The sequence below is a fragment of the Chinchilla lanigera genome, unplaced genomic scaffold, assembly GCF_000276665.1.
Source record: "Chinchilla lanigera isolate Chin_1 unplaced genomic scaffold, ChiLan1.0 scaffold00147, whole genome shotgun sequence".
Taxonomy (NCBI): Eukaryota; Metazoa; Chordata; class Mammalia; order Rodentia; family Chinchillidae; genus Chinchilla; species Chinchilla lanigera.
The window spans coordinates 2,081,401-2,104,929 of NW_004955548.1; the positions used below are offsets into that span (position 1 = coordinate 2,081,401).

Sequence of the window (23,529 nt, forward strand, 5' to 3'; positions counted from 1 at the left end):
GTACCGGAGAAAAACCAAAAAAAAAAAAAAAAAAAAAAATACAAAATTCTTGACATCGTCAACACCCACCTCCTTGCAATAAGAAAACAAAGCTGTCACCATGTCTTTTTGCTACTACCATAGTAACTTCTAGTGTGTTCATTTTTGCTTAAGGAATTTTGAGAGGGATTAATGGTAGTGTCTTTAATATAAAATATTTTAAAGACATTTCAAACACTTACTGTAGTTAGTGATAACACCTTGTATATGTTTATGGAAAAGTGGGAAAGACTGGCAACAAGGAGCCCTATGAGGAAGGTTCCATATTAATTCAAAAGGTAAATTAAAGCACTGCACATAGAAATGGAGAGCAGGGTATAAAGAGCCATTTAGTAGGTAGAATTTGTACATATGTCCAGGCCGAGAAGGAGGGAATGCCTAAAATAATTCCCAGGTCACTGGTGTAGAAGACTAATTAGATGAATCTAGAAGGTGAATGAATGGGTGTTTTGGGTGAATTAACTTTCAGACCATGTTAATGTTAAGATACCTATTGGACATCTGATAGAGATATCCAGTAGGCACTTTGATATGAGTCTCATACCTACGAGAGCCATTAGAGCTGGAGATGTTAGAAATAAGTATGAGGAATTGGAGTAGAGGGTGATTTTGAGACATCCAACTTAAGAAACTAAATAGTATAATTAGTGATACCTCTAAACTTGACACATATTATAAGAGGAAAAACAGACTGTAAGAGGGAAGTTCAACTGAGCATTGTAAAGTGCCTTTACAATCCTGATTTCTTGATTCCTACATGGCTGTATGAGGCTGCAACTAAAGGGAAAGTACAGAACTGAAGATATGTATTATAGATTTGGAGTTTTCATTGCTCAGTTGTGGTTGGGATCTTTTGCTTGCATAAAATCTCTAGAGATGAAGATTAGATTGAAAGAAAAAAGTGAAACAGAACAAAAACCTGAGGTCTAGAAAATAATAGCCAAAACTTTGAAAGTAGGTCAAGGGAGAATAATAAACAATAGGCATGGTCTGACAAGTAGACATTTGAAAGAGGAAGGTACTTTTAAACTAAGGAAAAGTTTAGAAAAGTGGCAGAAGTGGTTATTATTTTCAAATAACACACAGAATTTCGATAGGATGAGGTTGAACAAGAGGTCTTTGGATTTTAGTTAATAAGTCATCCTTTTCATTCTAGTGATAGAAAGTGAATAAAATAATGGGGCAGAAGTGAGATGACTGTAGGCTATAAAGTTAATTTGATGGAAGACATAGAAATTTTGAATATTGACAAGTTTTTCAAGATCTCTGACAATAATAGCTATGTTGAGTGCACAAAGTTCATAGAATAAATCTAGTAGGAATAGTTTATGGTAGTGTGATGGGTTCACTAATGGTCAACACCCAGCTGAACTGAATCAGTGTGGTGCTGGATGTGAATGTTCCACCTGAGGATTGTTGCCAACAGCATAAAAGGAGAACTGGAGGGGAACATGGAGTGCTGTTGATTCTCCTGGAGAAGCTTGTCATGCTGGTTTCCTGGTAGGAACTCAGCTGTTTTCATCATCGGAGGAGCTTGGGTCCTCACTGTCACTGGGGATGGCTGCTGTTCTCTTTGAAGTTACTCTTGTCCTTACTTTGAGCATCACTTCCTGGCTCCAGTGCAGATCCCTCAGCCTGAAGGCAGAGATCTTTCATCCTATTGGTGCAGATTTTCTAGCTTCCTCCACTGACTTCTGGGCCTTACCAGTGCAGATGCTTGATACAGACTTTCAGGAGACATTGTTATGGGCTTTAGGCCTCCAGCTGGACTAGTGTGTGGACAGATCTCCCAGACTCTTTTGCACTTGAATCTTTGGGAGAAAATTATAAAATATTCCTAGAAGTTGTGTGTCTTGTATTAAACATATTCCCTTGTAAACCTTGACTACAGTGGATAGCTTAGTTGCTGATACAGTTAAGTTATACAGTTTACAATGCAAAAGCAGGAAGAATAATTGCGTCTACTGTATGGAGAGGTAGGTAATCATCTGTAAATAAAACTGTTTTTAAGAGGTTGTGATGTAACTGTAGCAATCATGTATAACCTTTGTGAGTACTAGGGGAATAATTATGAAACACAACATATTGACAGATTGAAAAATTAGTGCAGCCTGGGATACAGCTCAGTGGCACAAGCACCTGCCTGGCAAGTGCAAGATCCTGAGTTTGATTCCCAGTATAAAAAAAAGAAGAAAGAAAAAGAAAGAGAAAAGAAAACTAATTGTAATTTAAATAAGAAGCAATGAAGACGTAATAAATAGTTATTGGAGTTAATGTAATTGTTTGGGGAAAGTTTTCTCCAGGAGAGATATATTGTTATTGGTTTTATTGGAAGCATCAGAGTTTGCCACAGAATTATGTAAAGCTTTTTAGTTATGGGATGATGTGTACTAAATTTTGATTCATGAAATTGTCTTTAACAAGAAATCAGGAGTCACTCATACTGTAGTGTGGATGGTGGTGGTAGCATGGAATATTTTTAAATTTACCTTTATTAGTCTCTTACCTTTACCCATAATTCGATCCATCGTTTGGAGCCAGGTTTTGAATAAGCTGCTTATATCTTTAGGTAGCAAAATGATGAGAATGAATTGTTAAATATTCATTGGTGCCTCTGTTCACAAACTCAATTCTCTTCACAATTCTAGTTGCAAACCAAACTGGATGAGAGTCAAATCAAATTTCCCCATAGGTCAACCTTGAATCTAACAGTTGAATTAGATTCATTTTTTGTTGTCTATATCATGATCCATTGGCTTCTTTCCACAAAACAATACAAGAAGAAAACACAATCTCTTCTTTCTCTTTAGGATTTGGACTGGGAGTCAGAAAATAATGTGATAATAGTGGTCATGCTATTGAAAGACTGAATTATTATTTAGTACTTAGTATGTGCCAGGTACAATTCTAAGTGCTCTAAATGAACTGTCTCACTGTTAGGAGAGAATTTTTCCCTCAGCCTCTCACATTTTTGCATATTTTGTGAGCTGACTATTCTTTTGAAGCAGAAGATGAGGGGGTTCCAAATAGACAGAGTAGGAGCAAGAAATGGCTTTATTACTGGTGGCTCTGCAAGGGACTCCTGTGACCCTGAGAGCCACAAGTAATGCTTTGCTTTCACCTTTACACTGTTTCTGTTCTATGGGGTAACCTGTCATTGCTGGGTAATGTCAGGCAAGATTGTAGAAGCACAACAGGGATTAGAGGGAGCAGGAATCTCTGGCGGGACTTGCCAGGGCCAATATGCACTTTTGCAAAGTCGTCATGGGTTGCTAGGTAATCAGAACCACAGAAGAGGGCATGGTTTCCTTAGTTTCCTCCCTCATGCCTCCCTTTGATGCCTCATATTGACATCTGCCATCAATGCTTGACTCTAGACAGTTTTCTATTGATTGATATCCTTTAATCCACAAAATCTGGAAGTGTATTTTTCAGTCCACAATGGATGCTACCATGGTGTTGAGGGCTTGCATTATCAGGGGTGGTAGGCAAAGAATAACTAAACAGGCCCCATTTATGGTGATGAACCCTTCCTTTGAAGTCTTGAAGGCCCTTAATGCTGAGACCTACTCCTTCCATAGTTCCTCTGGATTCCATGCCTTCCAGCTCTGGACAGGCATGTGTGCTATCTCTTGCATGCTTTTTGTGATTTTTTTTTTCTATTACCTTGATCTTTCTGCAGACTCCTACCTTTTGAGCTGAATGGTAGTCTAAGTCTAGTCTGTTTTGATAGACTGGATTCTGGATTTTAGTCTGTTGCTTAGCTAGGAGGCTTAGGACTCATGCGGTTTCTTTTGTTATAATTCCAAGAATGGATTGTAGCCTCATTGCTCTGTTTAACATGTAGGTGGGATTCCATATCCTCATGACCTGTCCTCAGCCCAAGTGACTAGCCTGTAATATTGAAATATCCTTTCTGTGGGCCATTCATCATTTTCCAGTTGCCTGTGACCAGGCCCCTTGTCTCTTGGTAGGAAGAATAAACTGTGTAACCTAACAATTCCCCCTGACATAGGGTAGGAGGAAGACAGAAGGTTTGACAGTCCCCAGGATGCAACTTCCCGTCCATCCTGACAAGAGTTAGGTATAAGCCCTATTGTGGAATATCTTATACAGTCCATTAGAGGCTGAACCATGAATGGATATGGTTAAGTTCTTCCAGCCCGGCCTTAAGTCGGGGACTCGGGCTAGGGGATTAATCTTGGTTTCATTACCCCATCACTCTGTATCTTTTGTCCTTTCATTACAAAATCTTTGTCATAGGTAAGTCATCTCTCCCATGAGGTTAGTAAAGTCTCTTCCCCAACATGTGAGGCAGTGCCTCCCAATTATGCCAGTTTTTAAAAATCAAGGGTTGCTGCCCCTTTGAGAGGGCCATTTCTTGTTATCGTCTTTATCTTCCCGTCCCTTAATACCTTAGTTATGTTTTTTCTAGGGTCCCATTCTTTGCCCTCCCAGAGCCAGCAGTCTCCCATAAGGATTCCTCCACAAACATAACATAAGGTGACATTTAGTGAATGTACTATGCTCTCTGCAAGCCCCATAAAAAGGTTATATGTCATTGGTGGTACCTGGGGCAGTAGCTAAGTTTATTCCTCATAAAATGAGTAGAAAATCTAGAAGCTGGATGCATTTGGGATGAATGTCCATCTTTGGAGGAATACAGTCATCTTGGGGTCTGTCCCTCAGCTATTAATGAGGAGTCCAAACCACTTGCTGTTTCCCATTTAGAATCCTTCAGATTACTGATGAGTAAATGGGTTGCATTCATCTTTAGGGCAGCTCAGGAGAGGAATGCCCTTCTCCAGTGTCCCTGGGCCCTGCCAAGAACTCCAGGTGATGCAAGACCAATAGGGACAATAGAAAGCTACTATAGCTCTGCATGCATGTCATGCTGACTTCTTTTCACACTTGTATTTATCCTCAGATGTGTACTGACATTCCCATCATAAAACTCTACATGAACAGTCATGTTTGGAATCCTGAGGAGCAAAGCTAAGGGCTTTGCATGCATCAAAGGTCAAGACAACTGGCTTATGTGTGGTCCATTCACATGTTCCACTCTAAGATTGAGCCACCAGATTTGAGATGGCTTCAGGTCAAAACATATGGGTTGGAAGCCTTGTACTGGGTCACAGATTTTATGTATAGTTTGGTTATGTGTACAGGTCCTAATGACCAACCTGATGCACAAATAAGGGCTGTGGAAAAGCCAGGTGGTCATGACATTGGTTCCCCTCTGGGCGACCCATTGGCAAGCTTGGCAGTCATCTGTTGCCTGAGTGGAAGTTCGTCCAATCAGGAGAAGGGTGGAGATCCACATCCAGTTGGGGAGGTCAGCGTTTGTCCCACTCTCAGCAGGATGATCTTGGTCTCACTGCATGGATCTCTGGATCACCTTCATCCTGGGGCTGTAGCTTTCTTCATTCAACTGTGGTGACTCCACATGGGGATTTCTTCCAATTGGACTACTATGGGGGTGGTCAAAATGACTATTAGTGGCCCCTTCCATCCTGACTTGAGCCTCTCCTGATACTTTTTTTTGTTTTTGTTTTTCTCTCTTTCAAACAGGGTCTCACTATGCAATTCAGGCTGGCCTTTAACTCACTTTGTAGCCTAGGCTAGCCTCAAACTTGCAATGATCCTCCTGCCTCAGCCTCCTGAGTGCTGGGATTACAGGTGTGCACCACCATGCCTGGCCGAGCCTCTCCTGATACTGTTTTTTGCCCAAACTAAATCTCTGGGAGAAAAACGGTATATGGGGCTAGATGTGATAATGGGGGCTCTCTCTCATGTCTAAGCAGATGTCTTCTGGGAGATCATTTACAACTCAGTCAGTTGCTTTCCTAAGGAAGATTCTGCCACCACTGTTACTGAGTGTGCCAATTTTCTTAGGATGTGAGGGCTGATGTACAAAATCTTGTAAGAGGAATAGCCTGTGCTCTTATGAGCAGTACCTCATGTCCAGAGAAGCATGATGGGAAATCTTGGACCCAGGTCAGTCCTGCCTCTCAGCAAAGTTTTCATAGAACTATTTTTAGGGTTGTATTTATTCTACTTTTCTTGAGCTCTGGGGCCAATAGACCACATGCAGATTCTGATTCCCAATGAATGAGCTACTCCTTGAACTACTTATGCCACACAGACAGACCCTATGCTCAAAGGGACACCAGGATGGGGAATGATCTCTTATAGCAGTCATTGTGTCACTTCTTGGAAGCCTTTTCATTTTGACAAGGGAAAGCTTCTATGTTGTTGGAATAGGTGCAAAGCATGATGAGAAGGTAATGGAAACCATTACCTCCACATTTGGGCAGTTTTTTGAAATCAACTTGAATATCTTCAAATGGTACAGGCCTTACACCTTGGACTCCTTCTTGGGTCCCCAGGTCCAATTTGGGGTTGTGCTTAGTGCAAGTGACACAGCACTGAATGATCTGCATTGTCAGGGGAGTCATCTGAGGGATGTAAAAATACTGGCCAAGTAGAATTTTTGGGTTTTCTCTTCCTAAATGGGTGGTCTTATGAGCTGTTTATACCAACCACGGCCCCAGGTAGGCAGGCACTGCAAATCAACATTCTAGTAGCCTATACCATCTGTCCAGTGCCTTAGTTCTTTTTTCGTGCTCCATCCATTGAATCTTTTCTGGCATATACATTGGTTTCTCATGTGGCTTCCAGGAATTCTTGCAGTTGTCTGCAAGCCTTAGGTTCAAGCATGTTTTGGATCACTGCCTTCTGAGCTGCCTCTGGTTTTCTTTCTGTCTTGTGTAGATGGAATCCCAAGTACTTGACCTCACTGCAGCACAATTGTGTCTTTTTCCAAAATGATATATCTTATTAATGCTTCCAGCACAGATGGCCAAGCAGTTCTTCTAAACTCTCTTGCATCCCTCGCATGTTTTATGTCCCAGAAGGAGGTTGTCAACATACTCCAACAAAGTACATCCCAAGTTCCATGCCAGGAATGCATGGAGATCTCAGGCAATGCTTCCCCAAATATAGTTGGGGCATTTTTGAAATCTTGTGGCAGTCTTATCCAGGTGATGTGGCCATGTTGTCCACTGCCAGTCAATCCACATTGGAAAGTGAAGAGTGGCTGGCTCTCTGGGGCCAGGAAGAGTCAGAAGAAGGTGTTTTTCACATCTAAGCAGGTAAACTGTTACACTGAGGCTGTCAACAGTCCCAGGAGAGTGTAGGGGTCTGGAACTCTAGGGTGTAGGGTCACTTTAAGCCTCAATGATTGCTCGAAGGTCCTAGATTGGGAGGTAGCTCCCAATGTTAGCATTCTTGACTGCGAGGAGAGGTGTGTTCCAGGGTGGCTTGCAAAGAACAAGGATCCCATAGCTTTGCAGTCTTCCAAGGTGTTGTTTGGCTCCCTCATTTGGCCTGTAGTGGCACCGGGTTATATTGTTGTGTGGACAGCTTGGTCCCAGGCTTAAGTACTGCTTTGCCTGGGGCTGATTAATGGCTATGCTGGTGGATAGTCCTCTGTCCACACTTGAGGCCATTGTCTTAGCAAGTCCTTGTCTCCCTCAGGAACACCTGAGTCCACCAGTCATGGAGTCTCCATTCTTCTTCCCAAAGGACATTCAGGGCAAGGATCAGTTGAAGTGGTTGCAGTTCCAGATGTATTTCTCCACCCCTGAAGTCAGTTTTTGCCCTCAACTTGGCCAACAAATCCCTCCCTAAGAGGGGAACTGGGCAATCTGGCATGTACAGGAATTGGTATATTACCTTGTTGCCTTCTATCTTACAAATCCTCAGCTGGCAAAAAGCTTAAGCTTTAGACCCTGTGGGCCCTTTGGTGTTAACAATTAGGCAGTTTAAGGGCCTGGTGGAAGATATCAAAACCAAATAGTCCACCCCTGTGTCTATTAGGAATTTTATTGGCTTTTCCCCCACTTTAACAGAGACCATGAGCCCCAGCGGGATTGGGAATCTGATCCCCCTCAGTTTTCAAAGTGAGACTCTTTTCCTACTGTGAAAGTAGAGCTGGTAACATCTAGTTCCTTGGATTACACAGCAATCCTTCTCTTCAGCTTTGGGCATTCACGCTTGTAATGGCCCGTTTTCTTGAAATAGGCACATTGATCCTTTTTAGGGGTATACATGGCTTTTAAGAGTGGATGCCTTCCTTCTTTTGATTTCCTTTATTTTTAACTTGATTCTCTGTTGGTCTGCCTGCCAAGGCTATGGCAGTGAGGTTGGCCTTTTGCTTCATTCATCCTTCAGTCTCTCTGCGTGCCTCCACATCTCAGTTTACAAATACCTTGTTGATGACTTCCAGTAGATAGGCCATGTTCATACCTGCAAAGCCTTCTAGCTTCTTGACTTTTTGGTGAATGTCCCTGGTACTTTGGCTCACAAAAGCTGTGCTAATCATCCTTTGGTTCTCAAGGGGTCTCTGGATCAAAGGGTATGTAGGTGCAGTACACCTCAGAGAGCCATTCCTGGAATGCATTCAGGCTTTCATCTGGCTTCTGGAGCGTCTCTCCCACCTTGGCAATATTGGTCACCTTTTAGCCATGTTCCAGGACAGTATAATAGTGGACCAGCTGGACCATCTGGTTGGGAATATTCGGGTCCCAGGTTGTGTCCTCCGAAGGAAGCCATTGTTTAGCATAGGCATCCAAGTCAATGGTGCCTGCTGGAGCATTCTCTTCCAGACACTTAGTCACAATAGCCAGGACATGCTGAAGCTCTTCTCTGTGAAGTGGGTGATCAGAAGCTGATGGCAATCAGGCCAACTGGGGTTATGAGTCTGGAAAATGGACTGGAGGAAGTCAATGAGTGCTTGTGTTCTCTTGGCATATAAAGGTGTGTGGGTTTCCAATTTAATAGGTCAGTGGTAGTGAAATGCTGGTAAATAAAGGATGGGCATCACAGTGTCACTGAGCCATTATTGTGGACCATCAGGGGCTCCCCTGTGACCTCCTGCAAAGGGAGATGGAGTTCTTCTTTGGAGGGACTCTAACCAGTGCCTCTATTGTCACTGGGGAGGTGGTAAATCCTGGTAATGGAAACTTGGGACCTAAATGCGATCCTGACTGAGTGAGAAGCAGAGTGGAAACACTGGATGATCTTGGTAGTGTTGGAGGGGAGATTTCTTTATTTGGTGATGGGGCAGTCTTAGGACCAGACGTCTGGAGTGCCGAAGGTCTCTGGTTCCAGCCTTGGGCCAGTGTACCCTGGGTATAAGGGTGTGGCTGATCTAGTCGGGGGAGTCCTTTGAGACACCCGAGAGAATGAGTGGTGTTTCTTTGTGGGACTATTTGTGTGAGTGGACTGCCTTGGTAACTGGAACTTGGGAAAGTAGCTGTCTCAACCAAGGGGGCATGGTAAATAACTAGCTGCAACTATGAATCCATATACGGAAACTGATCTGGATGTCTGGCATCTCCTGCCACAGCCTGCCAAACACTCAGGACCAGAGCCCTTTCAAATGAGCCCTGGGCAGGCCACTCAATCTGGAAGGATCGCCATTCCACTTCAGATGGTTTGGAGTTTACCAGGAGTGTTTGCTTGTAATCTCCATCAAATCCCTTTTGAAAATGTTTTATCATAACTTCTAATGGGACGGACTTGCTCTGACTCCCTCCCATAGTTCCTGCCACCCACAAAATTAGAGACACCAATTGCTTCTTCTGTCACCAACCAGTCTCCTTGCAGTGATACTTTAGGCTCCTCTTAGCACTGGCAGGCCAGTGATCCTATCTATCACAACAGTACTGCCCTAACCTTTATGAAGGTGCCCCTCAAACTACACTTCTGGACTACAGCACTCGCTTCAGTACTGTGCACCCAAACCAGAGTTCAGAGTGTGATGTTGTCCATCTCATTTACACACACTCATTCGCTGACACATTCCAACAAGACTCCCATCCACTGACGGCAACCTAAAGTATTCCAGTTTTACTGCACTGCAGGATTTACTTGGGAAGACAAGATCTTAAACTGTTCTAGTTTGACTACTCCAGCAGTTACTCAGGGAACACAAGAGGGTGATCAGACCTCACTGAAGGTGACTTCTTGGATCTCCCTCCCAAGTGGGGCTCCAGACCTTACTGTGACTCAGATGTTGGCCAAATGCCATTTGATCTTCTCTGTGTAAGCCCTCCTGAGCCAGCCAGCTGGAGATCTCAACCAGTCACGTGGGGAGACCTCCCATATGACAGGAATGATCTGTCAGCATGCACTGGGCAGGAGTTTGCCATCTGGTCAGTCAAGCTCCCTGCTCTGTCCAAAGGTGAGGGGCAATCGGCCAAGAGTGGTTTTATCAGATCCCACTGCTTCCCAGCCAAGCACTCAATGAAGCAGGGGATGAGTGGGATTCAGAACAGACCACTCAGACACAGAGCAGGAGCAAGAATTGGCTTTCTTGCCCGGGGATCTATAAGGGGCTCACATCACCCTGAGAGCCTCCAGCAATTCTTTGCTTTCACTTTTACACTGTTTCTTTTCTATGGGGAAACCTCTCATTTCTGCTTAATGCCAAATGACACTACAGAAGCAGAACAGCAGTTATGGGGAGAAGAAGCTCTGGCAGGACTTGCAGGGCCATTACACTCTTTTGCACAGAGATTGTGAGATGCTAGGTAATCAAAACTACTGAACAGGTGGTGGTTTCCTTGGTCTCCTCCCTCACTTTGTTCTGGATTATCTTTTCATAGGCATATATATAAAGAGCAGTCTTGGAGACAGAAATAATATCTCCTTCTAGAGTGAAGAGCATGTTTGCTTACAACCTTGGAAAAAAGATGTAGTATTTCCTCTGAAAGCAAAGATTCTGTGTGCTTATAGTATGCATAAAATATTTGTGTTTCCTAAACTTGAGGCTTTTCTACTGTACTCCAACCCATAGCCTCGAAAGTGTCATCTGATCCTCTTTATATTATCCTATGGAAATGTGTTTGAGTAAAGCAAATAAATACGTATGCTCTGCAGTGCTCTAATTAACTGTCATTGTTTCTGAGCCAAGAGTCTCCTGTCTTCTATAAGCATCCCTGAAGCCCTCAGGCTAACCTGTTGTCTTAAAAGCTGGGTAAAATCTCAGACCCTTTACAATTCCTAACACTTCTGTAATATGATTAACGTATTTAAAAAGCTGCTTTTATTTTTCTCATTTCATATATACCAAAAACTGATAGCTACCTGTCCAAACATCATTAGTAAAGACACAGTAGAGCTAAGATTTGAACCTAAGTCTCTCTACCTCCTGAGGCCACACTGTCACGCAGTAAGCACTCAAATATAGCTTAATTCAAGTGCTTGAGTTGGCATTTTCTCTAACTGAATTATAAGGAAATTATATTTGAATGATTCTGACTTGGTATCATTAGTATCATGTCAAAACCTAAATGTTCATGACGGCACTAGGTAAAAACAGTTAATACTGGATAATGTTCTCTGTACATAGCTCCCCAAAATCCTTGTTTATTTACTAAGCATGTTTCTGATGAATGGAAAAATTGTGCATAAATTTGAAAACTATTATGTTGACATTTTTTACAAGCTAGAGGAAATCATCCATGAACAGTGAAATTTTTGTTTAATAAAACTAGCTTATAAAAACAAAAATCTCTGCACCCTCACAACACTACAAAACTGGAAACAAGCCTAAAAGAAAGAAAAGTGAGTTTTTTATAGAAGATCCTCTGTGTTTGTACCAAATTCTTACTACAGTATAAATATTTTTATTTTTGTATTAGTTTTATATCTACTTTGCAATACATATAGGCAGCATGGCACACAGAAAATACCAAATTAATGTCGTCTGAACTACTCTATGGAGTTGCTCTTTCTTCATATGATGGTGGTATTCCCACATTGGTCAACTTTGGCCTTCTTGATCTTTTAATGCATTAACATTATGTCTTCATGCTTTCATATAGTTGTTTCTGCATTTCTCAGAAAAATCTTTCCAGCAAGGTCAAAGATATATTTCAATAAAACTTTCTTAATTTTCTGAGTTTTGAGAAATGGAAATTATTAAAGGGCCTAAAATGCCTTTTATTTGTTTATTTATTTCTTTCCTGGAATTTGCTGTCCTACCAGTGGACAGTTTATATCTGAGAAGGAAAATCTCATCTAACAAGTATAAATTGATTGATACCTAATTATGGTGGTCATTTGAAATATGTCAAAAAGTGAAGTTTATTTTAGTTTGTTGATCATTAGATACTTCTGGAATTTGCACAGAATGTATTTTGAAATGTAGATAAGACTATGGAAGGAACTACTCAGAAAAATTTCAATTTATCCTGAGGCTTTTTATTAAAGGATTCTGCTTTTGATATAAAAAAGTTCTCTAATTTATTTAGGTTATTTTCACTAGGTTAGTGCTGGTGATACAATAAATTCACAGAAACTCTGACATAAAGGTTTAGATTTTAGTATAAGCATGTTACATAAATGGGAGTTAAGGACATTTGGATTTTTCACATATGTTTTAATTTCTGAGTCTTATTCCCCCACCTGAGAGAATTTAACATTAGCCAATATTTTCCTTTAGACATGCCCCTGAAAGAAATAAATATAAATTACAACCTACTGTACCTAACATCGAACTTCTGGAATAGAAAGTGAGTTTTTTCCATAACTTTGCTAATTATTTTTTATGCATGTTAACAACATTATTCTTTAAATATTATACTTAAGTATCTGTTTTTTTTTTCTGTCAGATTGCCCAACATGTTATGGGTGACCACAAGTTCATTTGACTGTAAAGGAATCTTAGCATCAGTTTTGAGAGTAGCCAGAGACAAGCAGCCAAGAAAGAGACCTTGTTTCTAAACCACTGATTAGTTAGATAAGCTTTACACAATTATTTGTCCCCTCTGTGTTTATATTCTTTGCTTTTTAGTCAATACCTACCTGCCCACTTCCTTGGCTCTTGTACAATTAACTACAATTATAGATACAGAAAGAAAAACCAGCTTTCCATATTTATGGGTCATGCATCTGTGTACTCAACCAACAAAGGATCAAATATACTTGAAATAAAATAATTACATCTGTTCTAAACATGTACAGACTTTTCCCTTGTCATTATTCTCTAGATGGTAAAATAGAGCAACTACTTACTTAACATTTACAATTTATTAGGATTGTACATCATCTACAGATGATTTAAAGTATATGAGAGTATATGCATGTGTTATATGCAACTATATCATTTTCTATAAAAGACATGGGCATGTGAACATTCCTGTGTATGCAGGAGGGGGAAGGTATCTTGAAACCAAAGCCCTATGGATACTGAGGGACACTACTTGGAAAGATTACAAATACAAGTAAAGTTAAGTCTTTGCTCCAGTATCATGGTGAAGGCCTTTTTCTTACATTAAATCTGAATCTGTTCCTTGTCCTCAGGATGTAAAGGGAGGAAAGAAAAAAAGTACAAATCCTACTCTTGCATACTTGTCAGTCTGCCTACTCAAACTTGCACAGCTCTAATTGTACTTAATGAAAGAAAAGTAACATTTTTAGGTCTCAGTTGCAGGAAACATTTTAAATAGAATGAGCCTAGGGCATTTTTCAAAATAAAATCTAAATATTGCAAGATTGTTAGCAGGAACTGCTTTAGGGCTGGATTACACGACTAATAAAAATCAACCCTAGTCTCCAACTGTCAGAAAGCCTTGATCTCACATCTACTAGGTCAACTATAGCGACAGCAAGACTCAAGCCAGGCACTGTCTTTGAGTTCCAGGGACCTTGGTCATCATCAAAAACTTCATATCACTGCTTGTTCATGGGTTAACAAGCAATCTGTCAGCAGTTGTTAATGTGTCATTGGATGTGGCAGCAATGAATACATGCAGGGCTTTTGGCTAAAGTTTTTATGGTTAAGGGTTAGGAAGGACTGAAACGTTTTCTCCTTTAACCCATCAGCCATCCATAGTATGAGTTCCGTGTGCTATTGGCACCTGAAGTTAATTCCAGTGCTTCTGGCATGGCTTATATCAGTGGTGATGGACCTGTGGCATGCGTGCCACAGTGGGATGCTTGTGCCATTCAAAGCTCATAGCTTCACCATCACTGGCCTATATAATTTATGCTTTGAGAGTGTTAAGGGGTGGTCACATAAGAGGCTCCCTCTACTTCTTCCTGAAAATCTTGCCTGGATATCTAGGCTTAATAGAAGACAATGTCTAAAAAGCTCCCAGGGATGTAGTGGAATTTTGCTGATCCTTTGACCTCCAAGATTCTGGCCTTTCACCAGAAGCTAGTATTTATAGTACCTGGACATTCCTTCTTGCCCTCAGCCTCTCTCTCTCTCTCTCTCTCTCTCTCTCTCTCTCTCTCTCCCCTACAATTTTTGTTTCTAAGCCAATGTATCTTTTCTATTATTTTAGATCTTTATGACCCTTAGTGCTAAACTTGACCTGTTCTAGACTCTTTCCTATTAAGTAGTACTCTACACTCAGTGGCCTGTCTTAAACCATTGTTACCAGTGTGTTGTTTTGAATATATTCATCATTGTTCATGATTTTTACATCACATATGAATTTTTATTTATTTACAATATAGAGTATAAATTGATCTAGTAATATTAACAATTCCAAGCCAGGCATAGTGTCACATATCTATAATCCTGGTACTCGGGAGGCTGAGGCAGGACGATTGCCATGAGTTTGAGGCCAGCCTGAGCTACACAGTAAGTTGAAAGCTAGCTAGAACTACATAGCAAGACTCTGTCCTCCAAATGATTTCAACTCTGGGTATCATTTATTGAATATATACCATGTGCAGATACTGTATTAATTGTTTCATTATTTCATTTAACAATTACAGTAGTCTAGAGAAGTCAAGTATTCATTCCAAATAAAAATATAAACCTATTTTTGCTCATAGTTATATGATAAAAGGAATTACTATCTCCTACCTCTAGTGGAACCATCAAAAATATCTTGTTATTCTCATTTTTCAGGTGAGGAAACTGAGACTCACAGAGGTTAAATAACTTCTCTGACGTCACTGAGGTAGTTAAAGCCAGTGGGTCTTAGTTTAGAGTTAGTGCTTTGTTAAGAAACCACAATATTAGTCTTGTCCTTTATTTTATTCTGTTCTCTGCCCAGGGATAATTGTATTTGGGATTATGAGCTTTCAGAGCACTAGATATCCTACCTATTCCTTCTATTATTAAGAACCTGGCCAATAGTTCTCTATTCATGGAGGTATAACACACCACTGGGAGATGTTTCACAAGTAAACCTCTTATCTCTATGAAGTAATACCCTAGAGTAGAAATGGTCAAAGTCTGTAACATGAAGAAGTTTTTGGAATACTTTGGCTATCCAGGAGAGATGTTCCCCTCTCTTTTGTGTTGAGTACCTTTTAAAACATGTGGCTATTTATCTTCTCTCTATCCCCTGCCCTGTCCCTGCCCCAGGCCTCCTTCCCTGCTGGCTATAATGAGTATATTTATTCTTTTTCAATATACTGATGCACAGAACTTAGGTAATCCTTCCCTGAATAGAGTTCTAAGAACACCTACAGATGATCTGGGTCATATTTATACAAGAATCTTGATATTTCACTAATCCTACACCTGAACCTAAAGAAAAGAAGGGGGATTGTACCATACAAGGTTGATGTAAAAGTGTAGAAGGGATGATATATCTCTTTAATACATGCTTTCTGATGCCCACATATTTAATCAACTGATGTTGAGGGCCACTTATTTGTATTGACTCCAGGGATACAGTACCAAATTATTTGCCACAATTAGCTTATGTTTACCAATGAATAAATGTTAGAGGATTAGAGAGGAAGCATGTACAAAGGCCTATGGTTTGAATAGGCATAGTATGTTCAAAGAACAGAAAAATTGTCATTGTGGCTATGCCTTAATGAATGAAGAAGAGAATGTTATGATGGGTTGCATCATACATGGACTTGGTAGAGGCAAGGAGACTTAAACACTTAACACTGATGTATTTAAAACATGATAAAGAAGAGCTAAATTGATTGAACCAAACTGTTTTTCCTTTTTCGTGAGACTTTTACTTAAAAGTGTCTTTAGCATAATGGCTACTAAAGAGGTTGCACAATGTCTAAAAACATCATAAAAATTTGTTTTTTAATTTGATTCCAAGTAGCATAACTTATGCCTTTAGGGTTTCAGGTACCTACATTAGGAAGAGAGAAAATAATAACCTACAGTCTACATGGTATAATGAAGTTGCATTTGAACTTCAGAGTTAGAGTGCTATATTAGCACTTTTCTCAGATGACATTTTCCCAGGCATAGTCAAGAACACTTGCTAGTAATTAGCTTCACTAGAAACCTAAGTAAAAGTCATTTTTGTTATCTTAGTTTGTAATTTCAAAGCACATGGCAATCTGTATTGTTTTCTGTACGATGTCTGGGATAGTGTGAAAATTTGATGACTAGTATGCATATACCAATCATCTGGTGTCATCTTAAAATTCATGTTTGCCAGGCTGATTCCATCTGTTAGGACTGTTATCATTTGGTGGTTAAAAAAATAATTGGTTTTGTATCATTACCCGTGGTACTTTGTGGTTTTGGCAGTGCATATCCATTAATGTTTAAAATAGATATGGTCCTGAAATGTCTTCCATGAAGTAAGATTAAATACTACCAAGATTTATAGTTGACCGTCTTTTTTTAATTCTTGACCTTCTCAGTCGTACCAAGCTCCTTCTGATCTCTTTCCCACACATTTCAGTTTTCTTTTGTGTTGACATCTTCTGGTCCAGGTCAGGGAAAAATCACGGTGTATGCATAGAGAAATGAATGCAAAATATTTTATATATTTATTTGTTTGTTTTTAGTTAATCAAATGTGTTTTTGAACTCACATTTCTGAGAAAGCACTAACCATGGTAGATTATAGCACAATTTTTATTCCATAAATATTCTCACATAATGAGTTAGCCAATTAATGCCCAATTTCTAAAATTGCCTAATGATAAAACTCAACATTGAAATACCTTTTCAATGATACTGTTGTTAAATAAAATTAATCCGAACTGATCAATCACAAGAAGATTTTTTTTTTCTTTACAGGAACCTAAAACTTGATCCTTAACACATTTTCGTAAATACTTTAACATTTATATAAATTAACAATTATCCTCTTTATGTTGGTATGGTTTTCTGTAAAGGAAATTTTGCTTACAAACCCATGGTAACATTTAACAATTCCTGAAATAGCTGGTAAAAGAATAGCTGCAGAGGAAGAGCAGAAATAACTATGATAGTTATGGAAACTTTCTCACAAGTGTTTACTATCAGATTTACAGTGTGACAATATGTGCTACTGGGAAAAACATCATGCCTGTATTATAGTTTCGTGGATGTGTATATCTCCCATATGTAGCTCAGTGGCCATCTCATGGCGAGATGTCCACATTACCATTTTATTCATATCATCTTGTCAGTTGAAGTAGAAAACTGCTATGTACAGTTCTGATGTTGTTCCTGATTTCTAGGTAATACCCTAAATGGAAAAGTCAATATGCTTGAAATATATAGAGAAGAAAAAAAAATGTAAACATTCAGTAAATTTTGTTAATTCTCTGTTCCAACAGAAACTCGACATATTGCATGAAGGTGTCAATGTCCTTGACTGTTGCAGAGAATGAATCAGGCCTGTGCTACAATAGCAGGATTCGCTACTTAGAGAAGTCTGAAGTTACTAAAAGAAAAGAGATTTCCTGCCCAGACATGGATGATTTTAAAAAGTCTGATCAGGAGCCGGATGTTGTATGGTACAAGGTAACTCAGCATGCTGTTAAATGCATTTTGACCTCAGTTGTTAGCGAGATTGGGGATAAGGAAAAGGAAGAGAGTTTATTCAAAATTTTTGGTCTTGAATATTTCATTAAAAATCAACAGATTTCAAACTAAATAATTTAGAGTTATGGCTCCTATGGATTTCCATCAGCAGGTGTCAGAAGCAATTTACCTTCTCTAACTGCTAAAAATAAGTAAGAACTCCCTCCACTCCAGCTAGTAAGAGCAAATGGAAAGAAAATTAAAGGTTTAAATAACATGGAATACCTTATTCAGAGAATATATAAGTATTATTTACTTTTAAGAACAAAGGCCCATCATTACCAGTAGTAGAACTTACAAAGAATAACAAATAATTGTTACCATGATTTACAGTATGAGAACCATTGCAGTGAAGGCAAGGTAGAGGAATGAGTTAGTGTGAACACTGCTAAGGTTAAGTTTACCTATAAACACGTTATACTTAAAGGTTGAATGGAAGAGAGTTGAATGAAGAGTCTATTTACAGAGATATGGGCAGAACTGTAGGAATCAAAAAGAGAGGAAGCTGTCAATTATCATCCCTAGGCCTGCAACAGAGAGGGGAAGTAGCGTGTCACAAACCTAACAAAAGTGAAGGTAGTCTGTCAAGAGTTGTGCCCTTGAAGGAACATAATAAAGTAGCAGATATGGATGAAATAGGAGAGATCATTCGCTGACCTCTCCTAACTCCTGCCCACTGGTTTCCTCCTAATTCTTCCCCCACAATTAAAACTCAATTGGAAATAAGAGGGCGATGGTAGAAGATAGACTCTATAGTCTTCAGCTTCCCTGGCCATAGAGAAGGATAGAGAATGGATCTATGGAAGAAACAGAGAGTAATCATATAATTTTCTAGCTATGATATTCTGGCTGCTAGACTAGGGGTCCCATGGTTCTAACATGAGCCTGAGTATTCTAGGCTGGCTCTAAGCCACAACAGTTGAGATACTGTACAGTTTTATATATGGTAGATGCAAGTGACCAACAAGGATTTTTGTACAGGTACCAATAAACTTAATTAATGATAAAAAGAAAGCAGTTAGGTAAATCTCACTGAGTTTACAAAAAGAAGGATATCCTCGATCATCACTTTTATTCAATATAGTATTCAAAATATTAGCCAGAGGAATCAGGCAAGAGATAGAAATAAAAGGGCTGCATATGGGAAATTAAGAACTCAAATTATCATTACTTGCAGATTACATGATAATCTACATATAAGATAATCTACATATAAGACCCCATTAAAAAACTTTTAAATTAATAACCAACTTGAGCAATGTAGCAGATACAACATCAACACAAAAAATTCGTAGTGGTTGTGTACATCAATAATGAACTCAACGAGAAGGAAATTATGGAAACAATAATATTCATGGTAGCAGGAAGCAAAATTTAAAGCCGAAGAACTAACCAGACCAATGAAATGAAAGATGTTTATACACAAAACCGCAATACTCTGAAAATGAAGGTTGGAGTGAACATATGTAAATGGAAAGATACTCCCTGTTCCTAGACAGGCAGAACTGATATTGTCAAAATAGCCATAATCCCAGAACTGTTAGGCAGAGTCAGTACAACCCCTACAAAAATAAAAACAGCATATTCGCAATGTAAAGAAAAAAATTCTAAAATTCATATGAAACCAGCAGAGACATAGAAGGACAAAAGCAATTTTGGGCAAAAAGAACAAAGAGGCATCACAGTACTTGAATTCAAACTATACTGGAAAGTAACAGTAATAAAAGTGCAATGATATTGGAACAAAAAGAGACATATGGATCAGTGAAACAGGGCAGAGGATTGAGAAATATCCCCAGACACATTCAGCTATTTGGTATTTGAAAGAGAGGCCAAAAACATCCTGTTGGAATGATAGCCCAGTCAACACATGGTGCTGAGAAAACCAACTGGACCTATATTTATCTCCATATACTAAACTAAAATCAAAATGGATCAAAGTCTAAACATTAAAACAGAAATATCAAACATAATGGAAATTATGATAGCTAAAACACTTGAAAGCCACACTATTATTATTAGAAGAGGATTTTCTAAACAAAACTACAATGGCACAAGCAATAAAGGCAAAAATCAACAAGTGACATTATATCAAATTTAAAAGCTTCTGTACAACAAGGGAATCAATTAGTAGAGTGAAGAGACTCATGGGGAAAAATTTTGCCAGCTACTCCTCAGAAAGGACTAATATCTACAATATATTAAGAACTCAAAACAATTAGAGCACATAAAACAAAAAACCCAATCAAGAAATGGGCAAGTGAAATGAGGAGACACTTCTGAGAGGAAGAAGTACTAATAGCCAACAAATACAAGAAATAGTGTTCAGCTTGTCTGGCCACTTAAGAAATGCTAATTAAAACAATGCTAAGATTCCATCTCATCCCAGAAAGGATGACAATCATCAAGAAAGAAAAAAATAACAAATTCTCGTAAGACAGTGCTGAAAAAGGAACTCTCCTACATTGTTGGTATGTACTTGTAAAACAGGTAAAATCCGTTATTGAAATCAGTATAGAAATTTCTCAACTGAAATTAGAAATCCTGTAAGACTCAGATAACCCCTTCTAGTGATCTTTCCCAAGGAACTAAAGCCATCATGCCACATGCAAACCAATGCATACAGCAGCACAATTCATTCATAATAGTGAAATCCTAGAAGCAGCCTGCAAATCTATCAACAGTTAACTGAATAAAGAACAATGTGGTATCTATACATTATGGAATACTACTCAGTTATAAAGAAAAAAACTTTCAGACATTTGTACAAAAAGAAATGCACCTGAAAAATAAAATATTGACTGAAATAAATCAGACACACAAGCTTAAATATATATAATATTTCTAATTTCAGTAAAGGAAAGTACAAACAAAAAGCACAATAAAGGGTTGATAAGAGAGAAGAGATAGATTTCTTGCAGTTCAGAAGTGATCCTGGGTATTAAGTGTGAGAGGGGAGGGGGAAGGGAAGGTGAAATAAATACAATAAAGATATGCCAGGTATAGAAACCTAATAACATCAGTGAATGTAAATATTCTATCATAGACATGAAATACGATTAACAATATCAACAAGAACAAAATGAGGAAAGGAGATTTAGAGGAGGATGGAGGGATGTGGGAGGGAAGGTGATTAAAAAAGAATCAAACTGTGTTATGTGCATGTATGTCCTCCGCAAGATGATTGTAAACTGCCTACAATGTAAATGTGTACTATTAAAACATTATAAAATAAGAAATCCTAGACATAGATAATGTAGTGAGATCTTTCATGTCATCATAAATCTACTTTGTATTTATTAAGTTATTATGTCTCACACATCCATTGCACTAATTAGTCTCTACACTATGGCATTTAAATTTTAATGCAGCTCTGTGATGTGAGTGTTATTATTTTCATTTTATTGTGAAAAAATGAGTAGAAAGATATAGCTAGTTCAAATTTACAAAGCTACCAAAGTCGGAGTCTATTTATTTATTTATTTATTTATTCCAGTACCGGGAACCGAAGTCATGACCTCACACTTACCAGGCAGGTGCTGTGCCGCTGAGTTAAATCCCCAGCCCCTAGAGTCTATTTTCTTAATTCTTAGTCTCCCAAGATTAAAGGCACTTCTATAAGACACCATGCTGGTTTCAGAAGAGCCATGCAAAACAGAAAAAGAGTATGAAGGGTTTAGGATGATTGTGTGGGCTGGGAAAGTGAGTTGACTTGCCTAAGAGTTATTTGCTAGAGGTAAAATGCAGGTAATCAGCCTTCTTCTGTAGGAATACCTTCTGTTATCTCATCTCGCTGTTCTGCTACCCTCGTTTTCCTGTTCCTCATGTTTCTAGATATTACTGTCAACATCATAAACCAAAGCAATTAACTCCCTGGGAAATGTTATCCCTCCCTCTTTCTCACAGAGGAACCAGTCAGCACTTATTATTTTTAGTGTTTTTTTAATAACTATTCTTCCTGAAGTACAGTGGTGTCTCATTATGATTTTGATTTGCATTTCTCTGATTAGTGATGCTGAACATTTTTGAATATGCCTGATTGGAATTTGTCTCCTTTTGAGGAATATCCATTTAGGACCTTTGCCCATTTTTAATCTGGTTATTTATTTTCTTATTTTTCTTTCTTTTTATTCTTGAGGTTTTAGAATTCCTTCTATATTCTGGATATCAACCCCTTGTAAGATGTAGAGTGTGCAAATATTTACCCCATTCTATTTTTCCTCACTGTCTTTTCAGTCTGTTAATTTTATTCTTTGCTATATAGAAACTTTTTAATCTGATGTAATCCCATTTGTCTATGTATGCTTTTGTTTGCTGTTGTACTTTGGATATTCTCCAAAAATTCTTTGCCCACCCCAATGTCTTAAAGAATTTACTCTGTTATATTCTATTAGTTTCAGGGTTTCAGGTCTTTTATTTATGTCTTAAATCCACTTGGTGTTGACTTTTGTAACTGGTAAGAGAAAGGAGTTTAGTTTGATTTTTCTTCACATGGATATTGTTTTCCTACCATAATTTATGGAAAAAGCTATTTCCAATGTTTGTTCTTAACACTTTAAGAATCCTTTTGGTTTAAATCTTATACTCTAAGTATCTACTTTGAAGATAATGATACACAATGTAATAACTATTGTTATTCTATTAGTATTTCATTATTGATTTTTTTCCAAAAATTAAGCATTAAAAACAATTGAATATAAGTGCATAGATTTATTTCTATGCTCTTGATATTCTTTTATTGGTCTATATATCTACATTTATGCTAATACTATATTTTTTATTATTGTAGGTTTTATGGTTTGTATCAAGATGTCCCTAAAGCCTTATGTGTTCATAGGTGGGATTTTTCAGAGATGGCTGGGACTAACGTGTGTGATGCTGGGATTGATTCATGGTGCAATGCTAGGATTAAGGCTTCCCCACCCTGGGTGTGAGTGGTATCCTCCTGAGAGGGGGGTAGTCTGGATAAGGTATAAGGGACTGAGGATTGCTGCTTGTCACTTGGTGCTTGCTGTCTGCTGACTTCTGCCTGCCCTGCTTTGCCATGGACTTTTTCTCCTCTGCAATACCCCTCTACCACGCCACCCTGCATTGGAGTTAGATAACTATGGACTGAAACCTCTATGAATTGTCAGCCAAATAATCCTTTCCTCCACTAACATTGGGTGCCAGGTATTTTTTCTCAGCAACAAGAGAAAAATAATTAAGACAGTAGCTTTGCAGTATACTTTGAAGGAAGGCAGTGCACTGCACTTTTCTTTGTTCCTTTTATTCATGATGTGTTTGGGTATTTAGGTTTATTTTGTGGTTCTATATAAATATTAGGATTGCTTTTCTAGTATTTTTTATTTTAAAAATAAAAGGAGGAAAACATTAACAGACAGACAACCTTTTACAAAACAGCAAAAGAACAGTACAGACAATACAGAGTTACAAACAAAGTGGTAGGAAATTAACAATGCTAGTTGTATTACATATTGATATCTTCAAAGTGGTTTCTCATGAAAACAGATAGAGACATGCAATATTGATCAAGTTTTTTGAGGAATATTATTGGTATTTTGATAGGGATTCCACTGAATCTGCAGATTGTTTATAGATGCAGTATTTTAATAATATTGACTCTTCAATCATATGAAGAAGGGATGTTTATCCACATCTTATGTTAAATTTGACTGG

The 23,529-nt window shown here is 38.6% G+C and overlaps 1 protein-coding gene across 1 annotated transcript in view; it reads left to right on the forward strand.

Moving 5' to 3' along the window:
• Il1rapl2 (interleukin 1 receptor accessory protein-like 2) overlaps positions 1-23,529 on the forward strand; it is a 1,160,877-nt gene that overhangs the window by 618,655 nt on the left and 518,693 nt on the right. Inside the window, exon 4 of the mRNA XM_005412011.2 lies at positions 17,604-17,790. Coding sequence (XP_005412068.1) covers positions 17,604-17,790 — 187 coding nt within the window. The remainder of the gene's footprint in view (positions 1-17,603; positions 17,791-23,529) is intronic.